The sequence below is a fragment of the Pipistrellus hanaki genome (genome assembly GCF_964339955.1).
Source record: "Pipistrellus hanaki genome assembly, chromosome: 14".
In the NCBI taxonomy this organism is placed as follows: domain Eukaryota; kingdom Metazoa; phylum Chordata; class Mammalia; order Chiroptera; family Vespertilionidae; genus Pipistrellus; species Pipistrellus hanaki.
In genome coordinates, this window is record NC_140516.1 from 35,927,512 (window position 1) to 35,943,421 (window position 15,910).

Sequence of the window (15,910 nt, forward strand, 5' to 3'; positions counted from 1 at the left end):
GCTGTGGGTTTGGCTCAGTGGATATAGCGTGGGCCTGTAGATCAAGGGTCGCGGCTGGATTCCAAGTCAGGCCACACGCCTGGCTGGATCCTCAATAGGGGGCGTGAGGGAGGCAGCCAATCAATGATTCTCTCTCATCATTGATCTTTCCATCTCTCTCCCTCTCCCTTTCTCTCTGAAATCAAAATTTTTTTTTTTTTTTAAAGAGCATGGCGTTGGAACCTGCAGTCAGAGCCAGTTTCCTCAGGTGTAAAATAGACAGCAATACAACTACTTACCGAGCATCCTCCAGGCAGGCACGAGCTAAGCGTTTATGAGGTCTGTTTACGGATGAGGCTGGGCGAGGGCGCACGAACTGCCCAAAGGTACAGAGCAAATTAACTGAAAGCGTGAAGATTCGTGTATGATTCAGAATCTGCATTTTACTACAAGGAAAAGCTTATGAATGAGAGCTGCACTGGGAGGGCGGGGTGTGTTGCCAACACTCGGGCCAGCAGCCACGCCCCGGGGCCGCCCCCAGTCCCGCCGCCGCCCCGGGCCGGGCGCTTACGTGCGCTGCGTGACGGGCGCGGCGGCCGCGGGGCGGGCGGCGGGGGACGCATGCGCCCTAGCGCACCACGGCTCCCCCTCCTCCCCCGCCGGGCCGCTGCACCGGCGTCAGACGCATGCGCACACCCGGCAGGCGGACGGTGGTTACCGGCCAGTGGAAAGATTTAGGGCGCCAGCGCGCAGGCGCGGTCGAGGGCGGGGGCGGGGGCGGCGGCGGGGGCGGCGGCGGGGGCCGGCCCGCCGCTCCCGAATCTCAGCAGAGCCTCAGTCTGCTCCGCGCTCGGAACCGCCACCATGGCTGCCTACAAGCTGGTCCTGATCCGGCACGGCGAGAGCGCGTGGAACCTGGAGAACCGCTTCAGCGGCTGGTACGACGCGGACCTGAGCCCGGCGGGGCACGAGGAGGCCAAGCGCGGCGGGCAGGCGCTGCGAGGTGCGGAGCGGGCCGGGCCGGGGGTGGGAGTGCGAGGGCCTGGGCGGGCACTGCGCGATCAGGGCCGCCTCGCTCGGCCCTCCGCCCTCCCGGAGAGGGCCGACACCCTGGGCTTCATCTCGCCAGCGGTTCATTTTGCAGTTGAGGAAATGGGCCCAGGGCGGGGAATCAATCGACTTGCTCAAGGTCACCCAGTAGCGTGTGGGGGGGCCTCGTGCCAGGAAGTGGACCCGGGGCGGCCCCCCGGCAGCCCGCCGTGCTCTTCACGACGTCTCCTTGCGAAATTGTCCTTTCTGGTCTGAGCGTTTAGTAACTCCCGGGCGGGTTGTTGGGTTGGATGCCCGGTGTCTTCCAGCTTCCGTAACCAAGCCTACTCTAGAGGCTGCTGCAGATCCTAGGGAAGCCACAAGCTTATCTCCCGCTGAGGCGGGAGAGTGTGTGTGTGTGTGTGGGGGGGTGGGGGGTGGGGGGGTGGGGGGGGGATGTCCAGCAGGCATCAGTTTACCAAGAAATCCCTTTCTTGTCTCGGCCTTTGCTGCTCAGCGGCATTCTACAAATGCTGTCCACAAAATGCACCCGCAAATGTAATTCAGTGAATGAATGAATGAATGAATGAGTGGGTCCAGTTGATCCTCTTCACAGCCCCGTAAAATACACAGATGTTCTGCCCTAACTTCCCATCCTTTCCTGGCCCTCTTTTAGAGTTGGGATAGTGAGGATTGGAAAGATGACTTGTCCAAGGTCATGTCTTAGTCCAGTGCATTGGCTTCGGTTCTGGTTGAGTAAGGGGAGGTGTGAGGAATTGGTAGGCTGCTGGCCAAGGACGCCGGGCAAAGGTGGAGGTGGCGGTGAGATAAGCTTGCCTGGGCAGGTTGCTCCTGTGGCAGACAGGTCTGTGATTTTGGAATGCTAGTGAGGGAGGGAGCCTTCCCTGCTGCCAGCAAGCCAGAGGATCTTTGGACTGAGGAGGTGCTTGGCTAGGTCTGGCCTTGCTCCTTTCTAACCCCTGGACAAAGAAACCAGGTCACCGATGCCTGGTTGATTTGGGACAGGTGTTTGGCCCCAGGTTGCTCTCTCTAGCTTCTTAGAGCAAAGGGTTGGAAAGTCTGGGAAATGCAGTTTGCCGCAGGCGCGGGAATACGCGGGGATGGCCTGGTGCGATCTCATACTGTTCAGGAGAGGCGGAGAAAGGGACGGTGCTGGTGAAGGAGGCCATTTTCTCCCCTGCTGCCGCCAGAAAGAACTATGGGTCTGTGGTAGTTTGCTGATTAGCCCGGGACAAAGACGTTGTAGCTGTCCTCTAAGACTGATCAGAAGGTTAAATTTGTAATCTCTCTTAAGATAACAGAACCTATTTCAATATTTAAGTAAATGTCGGTAGCATTAGTTTTAAAAAGTCCCATTTAAAATCTTAATGCCTATCATGGGCATCAAGATTATGATATTAATAAATGAAAGACTAAAAGCAAAAACTGAATGATGAAGACCATTAGTAATAAATGAATTAATATAGAAGACCTAGATTAATTTATCAGGACTTTAATAGTAGGGTTTATAGACGAATCTGATTTCAAGAGGAAGCTAGTGAGAACTGAGTTTCCCCACCCCACCCCACACCACACCAGCAAATCCATCCCTGGGAGTGTCCTAGACTATGCTTTTGCTTGATGGGCAAGGTAAAGGAACAAGCTTTAGGATGTCTTTTAAGAGTCCTAAGGGGGAAATCCTTTTCTCCTTGAGGACCTATTTATGTATCCCATTTGTGTATTCCATTGCCCTTGAAAATAACGGCAGTGACATAACCAGTAGTTTTTCAGATGGGAGGCTTGCACTTTGGGTAGTTGCTTCCTACGGACTCAGCTTTTTGGGGGGCACCTTCCCTTCCCTTAAGGTTAGGAGGAGATGGTAACTGAGTCTACTAGACTTGTTCTGAGGCTCAGCGATGAGCTGTGTCCTATTCCCTTGTGGGTGATGGTTTCCTAGTGACTAAGCCTCTCTTCCCCCATCGGTGTAGTTCTTACTGGCCTCCTTCTCAGTTGAATGACTGGAAGGAAAATTCGATTCACTTTCAGTAATGACTGTTGGCAACTTCAGTATGAGGCAATACTCAGGAAAGTCTGCCGAATTTCAAAGAGGGTTTTGTAGCCTCATGGAGGAAAAGAGACTGTTTCCCTGTGCTACTGCATAATAAGGAAAGGGCCACATCCCCCTTACAGGGGGAGGGAGAATAAAATTTCGTGAAACATGAAGTAAGGTTAATCTTTGTAACCTACTTATTGGGCCAACAAAACTCTTGACTGCCACTCCTCAGTAACTATTGTGTGGAGGAGAGAGTTGTGTATAAATGAGTCAGGCAGTGCACGGCATTTGCTCTCTCTCCTGGGAGTGCTATCTCCTAACCTTGGTTTAACAGTTGACCTAGGTATGTGTGTATATTTCTCAGGGTGCTCAGGAGTAGGCTGACACTGATATGAAAGAAAGGAACTGTGGGACACAGAGGTTGTGATGTGATTTCCGTATTGTATAGTGAAAATATAATTTCATGCCACAAAGTTTTATCAGCATCCTTAAGGAGCTCTTGCTGTGTCCTAATTGTTGGGGGTTCAAAAATCACACTGATTATAGACCAGAGGTCAGAGAGGGCTGAAATATATTAGTAATTATCAGTCAGAAGTGATAGTTCTAACTAAAATACAAACATCAGAACCTTAGGGTTTAGGAAAATATGGAGGAAGCTAGAGATGGTGTTATAAGTTGGATTTTGGGATCACACACAGCTTGGGTTTTAATCTCAGGTAATAGCTGTGTCTTTATATAATTTGCTTAACTCATCTAGTCTATATTTTTCTTATCTGTAGAATAGCTTTTAAGAATTGTAACTTCTAGGATTGTTATGAAGACTAAACACTAAGTACTTAGTCCAGAGCCTGATAGATGGTTGAGCCTTCTATAAATGTCATTTATTAAGAGATTCCAAGTTTTTAGGATCCTTTTCTTGAAAGATTGTGGAAGGTACTTTGTCAACTGTAAACATAAGTCAACGCATTTTATCTACCTGAAGGCAGAATATTGCTTTTCCTGCTAGAATATAATAAATGAAATATTTGCCAAATATCTTTCATTTGGACTACCTGTACTTATACGTAAGAAAATTCTGACTCCAGAGTGGACCTGATTAGCTTATCACTTTGAACTTACAATTTCTAGATGCTGGCTATGAGTTTGACATCTGCTTCACCTCGGTGCAGAAGAGAGCAATTCGGACCCTCTGGACGGTGCTGGATGCCATTGACCAGATGTGGCTGCCTGTAGTGAGGACTTGGCGTCTCAATGAGCGGCACTATGGGGGTCTGACTGGGCTTAACAAAGCAGAAACTGCTGCCAAGCATGGCGAGGCCCAGGTAAAGATCTGGAGGCGCTCTTACGACATCCCACCCCCACCGATGGAGCCTGACCACCCCTTCTACAGCAACATCAGTAAGGTACGTACGAGTGTGTACAAACCGGGGCTTGGATCACTCAGCCTAGGACCAGGGATTAGAATCTGGGTCACTCTTTTTTTTGGGGGGGGAAGGTGGTTATTCCTCATCCGAGGATATTTTCCAATGATTTTGAGAGAGAGTGGAAGGGAGGGTGAGGAGAAGAGAGCAATAGCAGTGTGAAAGACACATTGATTGGTTTCCTCCTGCATGCTGGGTAGAAACCTGACACTCTAACCACCCAGCCCCATCAGCCAGGGTATCTGGGCCTCACTAGCTTTTATTAGTGTGGTGTAGTCCTATTGAGTTCATAATTTATGATAAAGCAGTTCATAAATTATATGTAATCCCTTCTCTAAGGAATGGCTTTCACTTGTTAAGACTTAGTTGTTTGTTTGTTATTTATGTAAAAATAATTTATATCTTTATTTTAATATCTCCACTGCCATAGTTTGTAAAGACCTATCTATAGGTGTAGGGCCTTCTTAAGCCCATTGTAAGATAAAATGAATTGGGAAGAGCCTTCTTCTCCTTTTCTGTATGCTTCTTTGAACTGTTAGACTTCCTAGTAGTAGGTGATGGGGAGAAAGGGGCAGGATAATAATTATCCCTTCCGCAGGCTCTCTGCATTTTGTTTTTTTGTTTTTTTCTCTCACTGCATTTTGTGCTCTTGGGAGAGACTCATCACTTTGACCCCTTGGGGAATGAGGAATGGGCAGAACAGGTACAACTGCTACTAACTGGTGAGCTTGGATTTTTTTTGTTTAGGATCGCAGGTATGCAGACCTCACTGAAGATCAGCTACCCTCCTGTGAGAGTCTGAAGGACACTATTGCCAGAGCTCTGCCCTTTTGGAATGAAGAAATAGTGCCCCAGATTAAGGAGGGGAAACGGGTACTGATTGCAGCCCATGGCAACAGCCTCCGGGGCATTGTCAAACATCTAGAAGGTACGCACATTTTTCAGAGTGGCCTTCAAAGAGAGATAAAGGAGAATGCCACTAATTGGGGATTTAGTTACTTGGTAGGAAGGAACCTTCTGGAAAGGGCTGGACATAGTGAGTCTTAGAGAGAGTCTGATTGGTTCCTGGAGGAAACAGCCTGTCCCCTGTTCCTCAGCCCCTCTGGAGAAGCAGAGGGGGCCGGAACCCCGGGTGCCTGTTACACATGCAGAACCTCAGGTCACACTTCAGGCCTGATTTGCAAGTGCATCTATCACCCAGGTGATTTAGATACACATTGAAGTTTGAGATGCCCACTTTTAGACTAGGATTGCCAGTTGAACTGCTGATAAAATTGTCCTTAATCACAACCTGGTACAATTTCACACATGGATCTCAATTTGCATCTTCAGTTGTTTCACCTGAGGTCCTGGCGGCCAGATCTGCTGAGTTTTTGCAGGCTGGATGGACTACATAGGACATCTGAGATGTATTTAAGTCCCGCTCTACTGTGGGCTTTTGAACCCCACTTTGGGAAAGAGATATGCAGTACACACCTTTCATCCTTTTTCCTGCTTTTCAATGGCTGAGAAGTAAATATTGGGGGCATGTGTTAGGAGATCCATCTGTATGGTACAGATCGTTGTTGTTATTTCAAATATCAGAAAGGGCCTCTTGTTTTAATTCTAACCAAAGCCTTTGTCACCTAGAGAATAAAGGGTGAACCCAGGGGGTATGGTGGAGTCCTAGCTTGTGTGGCTAATCCTGGTGGGTATTTCCAGGTCTTTCTGAAGAGGCGATCATGGAGCTGAATCTGCCAACTGGTATTCCCATTGTCTATGAATTGGACAAGAACTTGAAGCCCATCAAGCCCATGCAGTTCCTGGGGGACGAGGAGACCGTGCGCAAAGCCATGGAGGCTGTGGCTGCCCAGGGCAAGGCCAAGAAGTGAAGGCGAGTGGGCAGCCGCCTTTCCCCAGGACACCCTCCCTCCCACCCCACCCCTCTGCATCTCTCCTGTGCACATGTCACACTGACCACATCTGTAGGCATCCTAGGCTGTAGCTGCAGATGGGGATTCCCTTCGTACAATCTAGTCAGAATGACATCTGTAGGGCATGGGTCCTCAGTCTAAGCCGAGGGAGACTCTTATCTAAGAGTCCAGAGATAATAACTTGTTTTTTTGCTAGTGTTTTGTTTATTACTAAGGACCTGCTTGAAAGTAGGGGGGGGGGGGGGGGGGGAGGAGCCATGTTAAGGCATGACCAATGAGAGGCAAGAGAGCCTATTTGTGTTCCTGAGAGCAGTCCTGTGCTATTCTGTAGTCAGGTGAACTGACTGGGGGCTCTAGTCATTCCAGTGGAAGATGAACGCCTTGTGAGTCACACATTTCCTCCTTGACCCCCGAAAAGCTGGCTCCAGAAGACTGGGATCAATCCTGAATGTTTACGTGTTGCATTTACTTTTACAAAAGAAAAGTATATATCTATAAAATAATACAAAACAAAAACCCTTCTGGGGTTTTTAGTGGCGGTTGAACTATTCCCACATGTGGTCCTCACCAGATAAGCCATTCCTCACCACGGTGGGATGAGCTCCTTGACCTGTAGAGCCATCCTGCTGTTACAGAACCCCTCCCCGGCCTTGTCTCATGGCAGTGAAATGTCTCTTGATCATGTCCCGGTGTGTCTCACTGTGCGTGAGTGCTGAATCACGTTCCAGTTGCTTGGCCCTGCCACGTGGGCCCAGTAAGCATTTTGAGCATAACTACTACACCTTTTTCAGATCAGTATAATAAAGGAGTGATGTGCAATATTTTCTGTGTGATATGTAATCTCCTGTCTCAGGAAATCAGCTTGAACATCCAACCTGAAATGTTTCATTACCCAAGTCCTTGTATGACAGATCAAGAGCTCAAGGACAACCAGTCACAGCTTGACACAGCCTGATCCAAAATTGTGTATTACTAGGCTTTCCACCTCAGGCTGGAGGGGTTGGGATGAGCAGGTCTTGGCCGAGCTCTCCGTTCCTGTTGTCAGCTTTTGCTCACTGGTGCTGGTTACCAGATACTCCTTGACTGGAAAGTCAAATTCAGAAACTATTGTGCTCTCTAGAGTAAGGTAAAGGCTTAACCAGAGTTTTTTAAAAAAACAATCCTTTTCTATTAACTTGTAGGCTTAATTCACTCTTTTCTTTTTGGCCCCTAAAGTTTTTCTTTTTTTTTTTTTTTTTTTTAATTCTCAAGGATATTTTTTCCATTGATTTTGAGTGGGAGGGATAGAGACATTAGTTGGTTGCCTCCCATGCGCCCTCCTAGCACCTCTGCCCCCCAGGACCTCTACTGGGGCTGGGAAACCTGCACCAGAGGTAAGTGCCCTTTGGTCCTCGGGCTGACACTCTTAACCACTGAGCCAAAATGGGCAATTTTTATTTACCAATTTTAGAGAGGAAGTGGGGAAGAAACAATTTGCTGTTGTACCTATTTATGCATTTAGTGATTGGTTCTCATGTTCCCAGACTAGGGATCAAATATTGGGAAGATGCTCCAACCAAGTAACTAGGCCAGGGCTGGCTCCTAAAGTTTAGCCATGTCAGTCAACATCCTCAAAAATTACACAAAACCTCATAAAATAACGATGCAGGAGAATAATTACATTATATACACAATTGGAAGGTAAATACACATTTACCTTCTCTCAGGCCTTTGAAAAGGTCACTGGAACATGGGAAAACCCATAAGACCTTTCTCATCTACTGTATTAGGAAAAAACACCTGTTAAGCTAGAATGAAGCTCCTCTGCCAGCCAAGCTCTAATCCTGACAACCTCTGAAAGGTCTGGTATCCCGATTACAGAAAAGGGGCTGAAAGAGATGTGGAAATTGCCAGAAGTGCTAGAAACTAAAACAGCTAAAGGACGTTAGTTCAACTAAATCAAGGCTTAGTTTTTTGACTATAGAGTAACCCTAGCCACATATCTTGGTTGAAGGCTGGATTCCTGGCCCTGGTCATGTGCATGCAGGAGGCAACCAATCGATGTGTCTCTGTCTCTCCCCTCCCTTCCACTCTGTTTAAAAATCAATGGAAAAATATCCTTGGGTGAGTGTTAAAAACAAAATAACACAAAACCACCTAAACTGCTCAAGGCTAGAACTAGAGACTTGACTCCAAAGCTCACCCTCAATCACTGTCACTACACATAAAAGATGTGGGGCTCTTGAATTAACACCTCAAAATATGACATCTCATAACTTACATTCCATCCATTCCCTTTAACCTCTCCATGCTTAACCTTCATGCCATTCTCATCCTCAAACATGTGTTTGTTTGTTCCAGAACTTGACCTTGGGCTTCTCTCTGCCTTGAATATCCTCACTTCACTTCTCTAAGTTCTTTAATTCCTTTTACCTCCTGTCATAAGTCCCTTCCTGACCTCACACAACAGTGCTGCATCCGTTTTCAATTCAGATTTAACAAACATTTCCTGTAGTTCTCACTGTCAGTAACACTATGATTACCACATAACTTCACAACTACACCACGCTACTTGAATTACCACGTGTCCTATAATATTCAGGAAACCATATTCTCTCTAAATGAGGGCAGGTATATAAAGTGCTTGACCTAGTGCCTGGCACAAAGTAAGTATTCAATTAGCAAAAGTATTCAAAAAAAAAAAAAACAAAAAAAACAAACAAACAAAAAAACACATAAAATATAAAAAATATTTGAGATCAGGCTTGTCCAGGGCAGGCATGCACTTGATAGATGTCAGTCAAGGGATGCCACCAGGCAAACACCTGCTCCACATGTCATGGCACCGTTTAGTGTCTTCCCAACTCAAGACAACAGAAACCATAAAATATTTTTAATAAAAAGGGTTTGTGTCACAACAAAATTATGTAAGTCTGTCAGAAGGAATAGGCTATCTCCAACATTATATAGTTGATTTATGTAGACTCCAAAGGAAAAATTTCTCTCTCAAGAATGAAATCCACTGAAAGGTTCACTAGGAAAATGTTCCACCTACAGAGCTAGTTTCTGGCAGACACTTCCAGAGCTGGCGGTTGGCTGATCCCAGGAATGTGAATAAAACAACGGCACTTTGTTGTTACTTGCACAGCACGTACTCTTGGAAACAGCCTACTCCTCCCTCCTCGGGGTAAAAGGCAGCTTCCTAGGTCTGCAGGAATTCGGGCTGTACTCGGGCCACTTTCCGGAATTCTTTGATGTGGGTCTTCGGGCACTGCATCTCACACCAGCTGATGGGAACCATCTGGACACCTAGAAGGGAAAACGGCTCGGTATGAACTGAAGTGTCACTGAGGTACCTAATGAACCTCCCCTCCTACAGAAAAAACCTTGTTTGTTCCACTGACTTATGGAGTTACCATATTCTTTTCTTAATTTATATAAGACAATCATTCTAATCTTAGCAGCATCTACATCCACATTGCTTCCTTAATAATTATAAAAGAAGACAAACAGCCCTAGCTGGTTTGGCTCAGTGGATAGAGCATTGGCCTGCGGACTGAAGGGTCCCAGGTTCGATTCCAGTTAAGGGCACGTGTCCAGGTTGCAGGCTTGATCCCCAGGAGGGGGTGTGCAGGAGGCAGCCGATCAATGATTCTCTCTCATCATTGATGTTTTTATCTCTCTCTCCCTTCCTTTCTGAAATCAATAAAAATATATTAAAAAAAGAAAAAAAGAAACAGCTTCTAGGGAAAGGTAAGCATGTGGAAACATGGACTGACTCACCTGATTCACTGTGGGCCACCACCACTCCTAGTTCATTCTCGGCAGTGGACTGACTCACCTGATTCACGGTGGGCCACCACCACTCCTAGTTCATTCTCGGCAGTGGTCAGGAGGTAGTTGGATTGTGCATCACCTAGGGAGATCTAGTCACGTAACATCGGTAAAGGAAAATGATGGCTTATAAGTCTTCCCTCCCATAACCACTTTAGTTGTATCTCTATTTCTATTTCTTCTTTTGACAAAGGCTCACAAATCTGCTTGGAATAAAGGATACCACTTTGGCCAAGACAATGTCACCTGGGCGAAAACTCTTATAAATTTCAACCTGTAAAGAAAGAACAGGAGTGTCACATGATAGCTCTAGATCAGGTCTACAAGAAACTATTAACCCCTCTGGTAGACTCAGTCTATTTTATATTCCCAGTAATGTCATCATTACTCAAGACAACCAACAACTTTTATTCCTCCTATAGCATTATATAAATGAATGATTTTGAATCTAATAACCCGGTCAGGAATCTGACTTGGGCAATAGGTAACTCTGAGTGGTCCAGAATAAGTCTGAGGAAACAGCAATGAATAAATACCCGGATTCACAGGCAAAAAGTAAACCAGCCCTGCTCGGGTCAACAGGATAAACAAAACTCATATGGAAAGGAAACGAACAGTGAGGTGAATTCTACACTTTCCAGGAGGGAACACCTTCAAATTCTTTGGACTCCACAATCCCAAAGATATTTAAAATTCGCTGGAATAATTTAAAAGGATTGAGTCCTAAAGCCAAAAAAAAAAAAAAAAAAAAAAAAATAGAACCAACCAACAACCTTGTCTTTTTCAGTAGCTCGGACATCTTCCTTGCTATAAAAAAAGAAAATTAACAGAAAGATTAATTATATGTGAGAATGAATTATCTTGAAGATGGCTAGCAAAGAGCTGTAAGAACAGAGATCAAGATGTAATTAGGACCCAGCTGCCATCCAGAGGATCAGGGTGGAGAAGCATCCCCAGGCCTCACAGAGAAGAGAAAACCACATTTCACATTCTTGGATCACATAGAGCAGCAGGATCAATACCTCTGACTAGAGAAAAGCAGATCAGATTTGGCGAGAAAGGATAAGGAACTTTGCTTATCTGTTTCACAAGAATTGTTTGTTCCTGCCGAAGCTGGTTTGGCTCAGTGGTAGAGCGTTGGTCTGCGGATTGAAAGGTCCCGGGTTCGATTCCGGTCAAGGGCATGTACATTGGTTGCGGGCACATCCCCGGTAGGGGGTGTGCAGGAGGCAACTGGTCGATGTTTCACTCTCATCGACGTTTCTAGCTCTCTATCTCTCTCCCCCTTCCTCTCTGTAAAAAATCAATAAAATATATTTAAAAAAAAAAAGAATTGTTTGTTCCTTCTCTAAGAATAATCCCCCAAACCCCCCAAAAGAAAAAAGAATCCACGGGGGGGGGTGTGTGTGTGTAGGAATCTACCCTTTTATCCATTAGCCTTGGTAATGTCCTACAATCCTTGGATGTAATCGATATTAAATTCAATTCAAGAAGGGAAGGTACTTCCAAAGTATTTTCTACTTTGATCTGAATCATCCCACACCGCTAATCTCTAGCTTAGCTCAGTTCTTTTCGCTTTGTTCTTAAGCCTTTTCTCATTACTTTTTCCTTTTGTCCCAACTCATATATTACAGTATTTTCTTAGGACAATACCTGAGGCGAATCAAAGTACAGAGAGGAGAGAAATAAGCAGGAGGAGGAATTGCAATTGTTTGTAAAAATTCCAATCTTACTCCAGGTGCTGAGGCAAATGTGAAGACCAAAATACTTCTTACCGGATAGTTCCTCGAAAAGAGTTCTTAAGTGGTGTGGAGCCCACATACAGGATGTGCACTTTGGCAAAGCGTGAATTTATGCTAGAGACCTGTGGAAAAGAGAAAAGGTCAGCATTAGAGTATTAGCAGGTGTCAGCTCGAGGAGGCAGTAATAAATTAGGAATTACCAGGGTTTCAGTCCAAGCAACCTTACTAAGTATAGAATTTAAAACAACTTAACTACTACTTATCCTTGCATAAAGTGGAATAAGAACCAATGGAGTTACCGTAGGAATCAAATGAAATAACACAGTATAGATTTTGAAAAACACAGATGTCTAATGTACAATAAATAGACACAGAGCATGATAGCAAATCCAGATCTTTAGCAGGTCTTATTAAGAGGCCTATAGTGTAGATGGAATTTAAGTCTACATTTCAGCTGCTGCATAATATTTGGATCACTGCTCCTCCAGTTATTTTCAGAATTACAGATTTTTCGGCTGGAGCAAGTTATAAAGAGAGAAACCAAGAGCTCCAAGTTAATGTAACCTGGCGGAGGGTGGGATGATGTACTGGAGCTACTGGTCAGTACAGCATTAATTTGTATTTCCCCTGGAACATCCTAAAGTCTTTATATTTAACAGGAATGCAACAGTATAAAGTTTTTCACTTTTCTGCAGAAAAAGGTCTCATCTCAGATATGCAAAGATAGTCCTTCTTACCACCTTTTGGAGCCCATTTCCCACACAAGTAAAACTACATACTCAGGGAACCTGTTCTATGAAAGAACTACGCAAACCTGAACTTGGCTGCCTTGATCATTATCCTAGAAATCTTTAGACCAGCACAATCCAGTAAAATTTTCTGTGATAAAAATGTTTTGTGTTGACTAATAATATGACAACCACTAACCACATGTGGCTATTAAGAATGTGAAATTCGGCCAAAGCCTGTTTGGCTCAGTGGATTGAGCGTCGGTCTGCAGACTGAAAGGTCCCAGGTTCGATTTCAGTCAAGGGCTTGTACATTGGTTGTGGGCACATCCCTGGTGGGGGGTGTGCAGGAGGAAGCTGGTCAATGTTTCTCTTTCATCGATGTTTCTAACTCTCTATCCCTCTCCCTTCCTCTCTGTAAAAATCAATAAAATATATATATATTTTTAAGAAGAATTTGAAATTCGGCTACTGAAGCTGATGAATACATTTTTTCAAATATATATATATATTTTTTATTGATTTCAGAGAGGAAGGGAGAGGGAGGGAGGGAGGGAGGGAGGGAGGGAGGGAGAGAGAAAGAGAGAGAGAGAGAGAGAGAGAGAGAGAGAGAGAGAGAGAGAAAGAAACATCAATGATTAAGAGAATCACTGATCAGCTGCCACCTGCATGCCCCCTACTACGGATTGAGCCTGCAACCCAGGCATGTGGCCTTAACTGAAATCAAACCCGGGACCCTTCAGTCAGCAAGCTGACACTCTATTTAATGAGCCAAATTGATTTATCTAGGGCTCTGATAAATAAACTTTAAATTTTAATTTCCTGACTTTTAGATGGCCATATGTCGCTAGTGGCTACCGTATTGAACAGTGCAGGCCTACAATGATCATGACTTCAGCACTGGATGTGTGTATCCTAAGTAGCAACATTACATCTAACTTACCTTACAGGTTACAATAGCTCCCACATCTGGCAGTAATTGGGACTCTGTTTCTCTCATCACAGACACAACAGGAAGCTACAAGAAAAACAATAAAACGTGAGTATCCTGGCTAAGCCTTGGGGCAGAGGTATCTGTGACTTGAGTGTAATATAGGATTGTCTTGGTCCAGAGTTAAGCCTATGAGGGCAGGTAGACTAGATTCGTTTGTAACCCAGAGCAGAGAGCCTTAGAAATTTTAGAAAATAGGAGGGCCACAGAAAGAATGCTGCTAGAAGACATAAACTAACCATTTCAGATCAGTTCTAACAAGTTTTTGTGTGTGACTTTCTTGGAATTACTTGGTATAAAATTTGCCTAAAATCATGGATAATTTGACTCTTTTTCCCAAAGCTATACTGCTTATTCTTTCTATTTCTCACTATAGGCTAGAATTTCCAAATCATTGTTATATAATAGTGGTCATACTTGTTTGCTTCTGGTTTATGGGAATACTTGTAGAGTTTTCTCTTTGAGCATGGTATTAGCTGGTGGTTTATAATAAATAGTATTTTGAACTTCATATGTTATTAATCTCTCCCTTGCTCATTATGTTTTGGCTCTCCTGGCCTTTCAGTTGACCAGCTCACCAAATTTCTTCCCATCTCAGGAGCTCTGTTCAACCTGTTCTTTTTGCCAGGACTGAGCCCTTCCTATTTATCCTTTAGATTGGTTAAATGTCACTTCCGCTAACTAGGCTGGGTTTACCTACTGCATGTTCTCATGGTACCCAATAGTATTCTTTTTAAGCAATCATCACATTTGTAACCACACATTAATTTGAGCATTTATTTATTTACAATTTGGGTTTGTGCCCTTGATAGCAGAGACCATGTGTATCTGGCTCATTACCGTATCTCTAGAGCTCAGCACTGAGCCTGACATGTGAACATACCTAGAAAATGAACAAACTTACAAATGCTAAGGACATTCCCAAAACTGAATGAAAAGCCTCTCACTTTACAAATGAGGAAGAACTTAAAGCCAGAGAGTTTGTTTCTTAGATAAAACAGAATCAAGGACTAGTTATTCAGCACCCAAGTGTTTTAATTCTGAATCCTCTTTCTAGTATGCTACCTGCTTTAAGCTGCTCCTTCAAAGATTGTTTATCTGATCCTGAGTTAACACTGTGCTAAGCTCTGGAACCTGTGCCTTCAACAAATGTTTATTGAGCATTTACTTGTGCTATGCATTAAAGGTATGGTGGTGAGGCCTGCTTTCATGAATCTTAAAGTAGGGGAAGAGTCTACTGGGGAACATAACTGTTCAATTATATCCTGAGATAAGTGCTTGGAAAGAAAGGAATACAATTCTTTGTGTTAAATAAAACAAACAAAAACAAAACTCCCTCCCTCCACTGGAGGATCCAGGAGGGCTTCTCTGAGTGACACTTAGGCTATCTGATATAGGCAGGGATTACACAGGATAAGGAGGGGAAGAGAGTGCCAGGCAGATGAAGTGCGTACAAAGGCCCGGTGGCAGGAGAGGGCTTAGAGCACTAGCGACGCTGACAGAAGCCTGTATGACCGGATGGTAGAGGGTGAGGTGGGGATATGGATGAAGCCAGAGAAGTAGGCAACATGCGGGCAGGAGTCAGCTCACTGTAGGGCTGAGCTGGCCTCTGCTCTTCCCCCAACATCCTTCCCCGGGAGTCAGCAACACAACCAAGGGTGCCCCAGACAACTGGTACCCTTGTGCCAACCAAGTGCCTGGCAGCAGGGACCACAGCGGGAAGAAACTTCAGAGACCCGCTCTTCCCGGTGAGGCACTGAAGATGCGTCCACAGTGCCTTTGCCCAAGGACCGCGAAATGAAAGGCAGCAGCCTAAGAGCAAGGCAAAGACCGAGGAGATGGAAGGCCGCCCCCGTTACCGCGCCGTTCTCGCTGCTCTTCGTCATGCAGCCAGCGAGTGACGAAAAAATGTAGCCATGCCGGGTATAGGTGCCGCTGCCTGGGGTGCCCTCCTCCAAGTTACACAGACGTTCGCCTGCAGGGGGAAAAAAACGCGGCATCAGCCACGGCTGCCCAGACGCTGTGGGCCATCCAGCCTTCCCGCCTCTGTCCCTATCCAGGACTCGATCGGCGCATCACTCACTCACCCGGGATGCAGTACCTCACGGGGGGCGCCATGACAGCCACTGTCCAAAGCCCCGAGGAAAACGAAAACGACCTCTCATTGGCCAAAGCACAGGTGCAGTGCCTCAATAAGAAACGCGCCAATTGGTGCGTTTTGTCACGTGACTCCTCAATGCC

At 45.4% G+C, this 15,910-nt stretch overlaps 2 protein-coding genes across 3 annotated transcripts; one reads left to right on the top strand and one right to left on the bottom strand.

The window, feature by feature from the left end:
- Positions 1-745: 745 nt before the first annotated feature.
- PGAM1 (phosphoglycerate mutase 1) lies at positions 746-7,216 on the top strand. Its single transcript, XM_084903622.1, has 4 exons — positions 746-982; positions 4,190-4,464; positions 5,230-5,410; positions 6,184-7,216. The coding sequence occupies exons 1-4, from the start codon at positions 844-846 to the stop codon at positions 6,351-6,353; spliced, it is 765 nt and encodes a 254-aa protein (XP_084759748.1). The 5' UTR covers positions 746-843; the 3' UTR covers positions 6,354-7,216.
- Positions 7,217-9,252: 2,036 nt separating this feature from the next.
- EXOSC1 (exosome component 1) lies at positions 9,253-15,870 on the bottom strand. Of its 2 annotated transcripts, none has more exons than XM_084903623.1 (8): positions 15,757-15,870; positions 15,529-15,644; positions 13,622-13,696; positions 11,984-12,072; positions 10,982-11,015; positions 10,432-10,482; positions 10,216-10,300; positions 9,253-9,683 (listed from the first exon to the last, which is right to left on the bottom strand). In XM_084903623.1, exons 1-8 carry the CDS (start codon positions 15,785-15,787, stop codon positions 9,577-9,579), a joined length of 588 nt encoding a protein of 195 aa, XP_084759749.1. In that variant the 5' UTR covers positions 15,788-15,870; the 3' UTR covers positions 9,253-9,576. The 2 variants fall into 2 exon arrangements, with proteins under 2 accessions (XP_084759749.1, XP_084759750.1); XM_084903624.1 differs by having other exon boundaries at positions 10,975-11,015; positions 15,757-15,809.
- Positions 15,871-15,910: the final 40 nt, after the last annotated feature.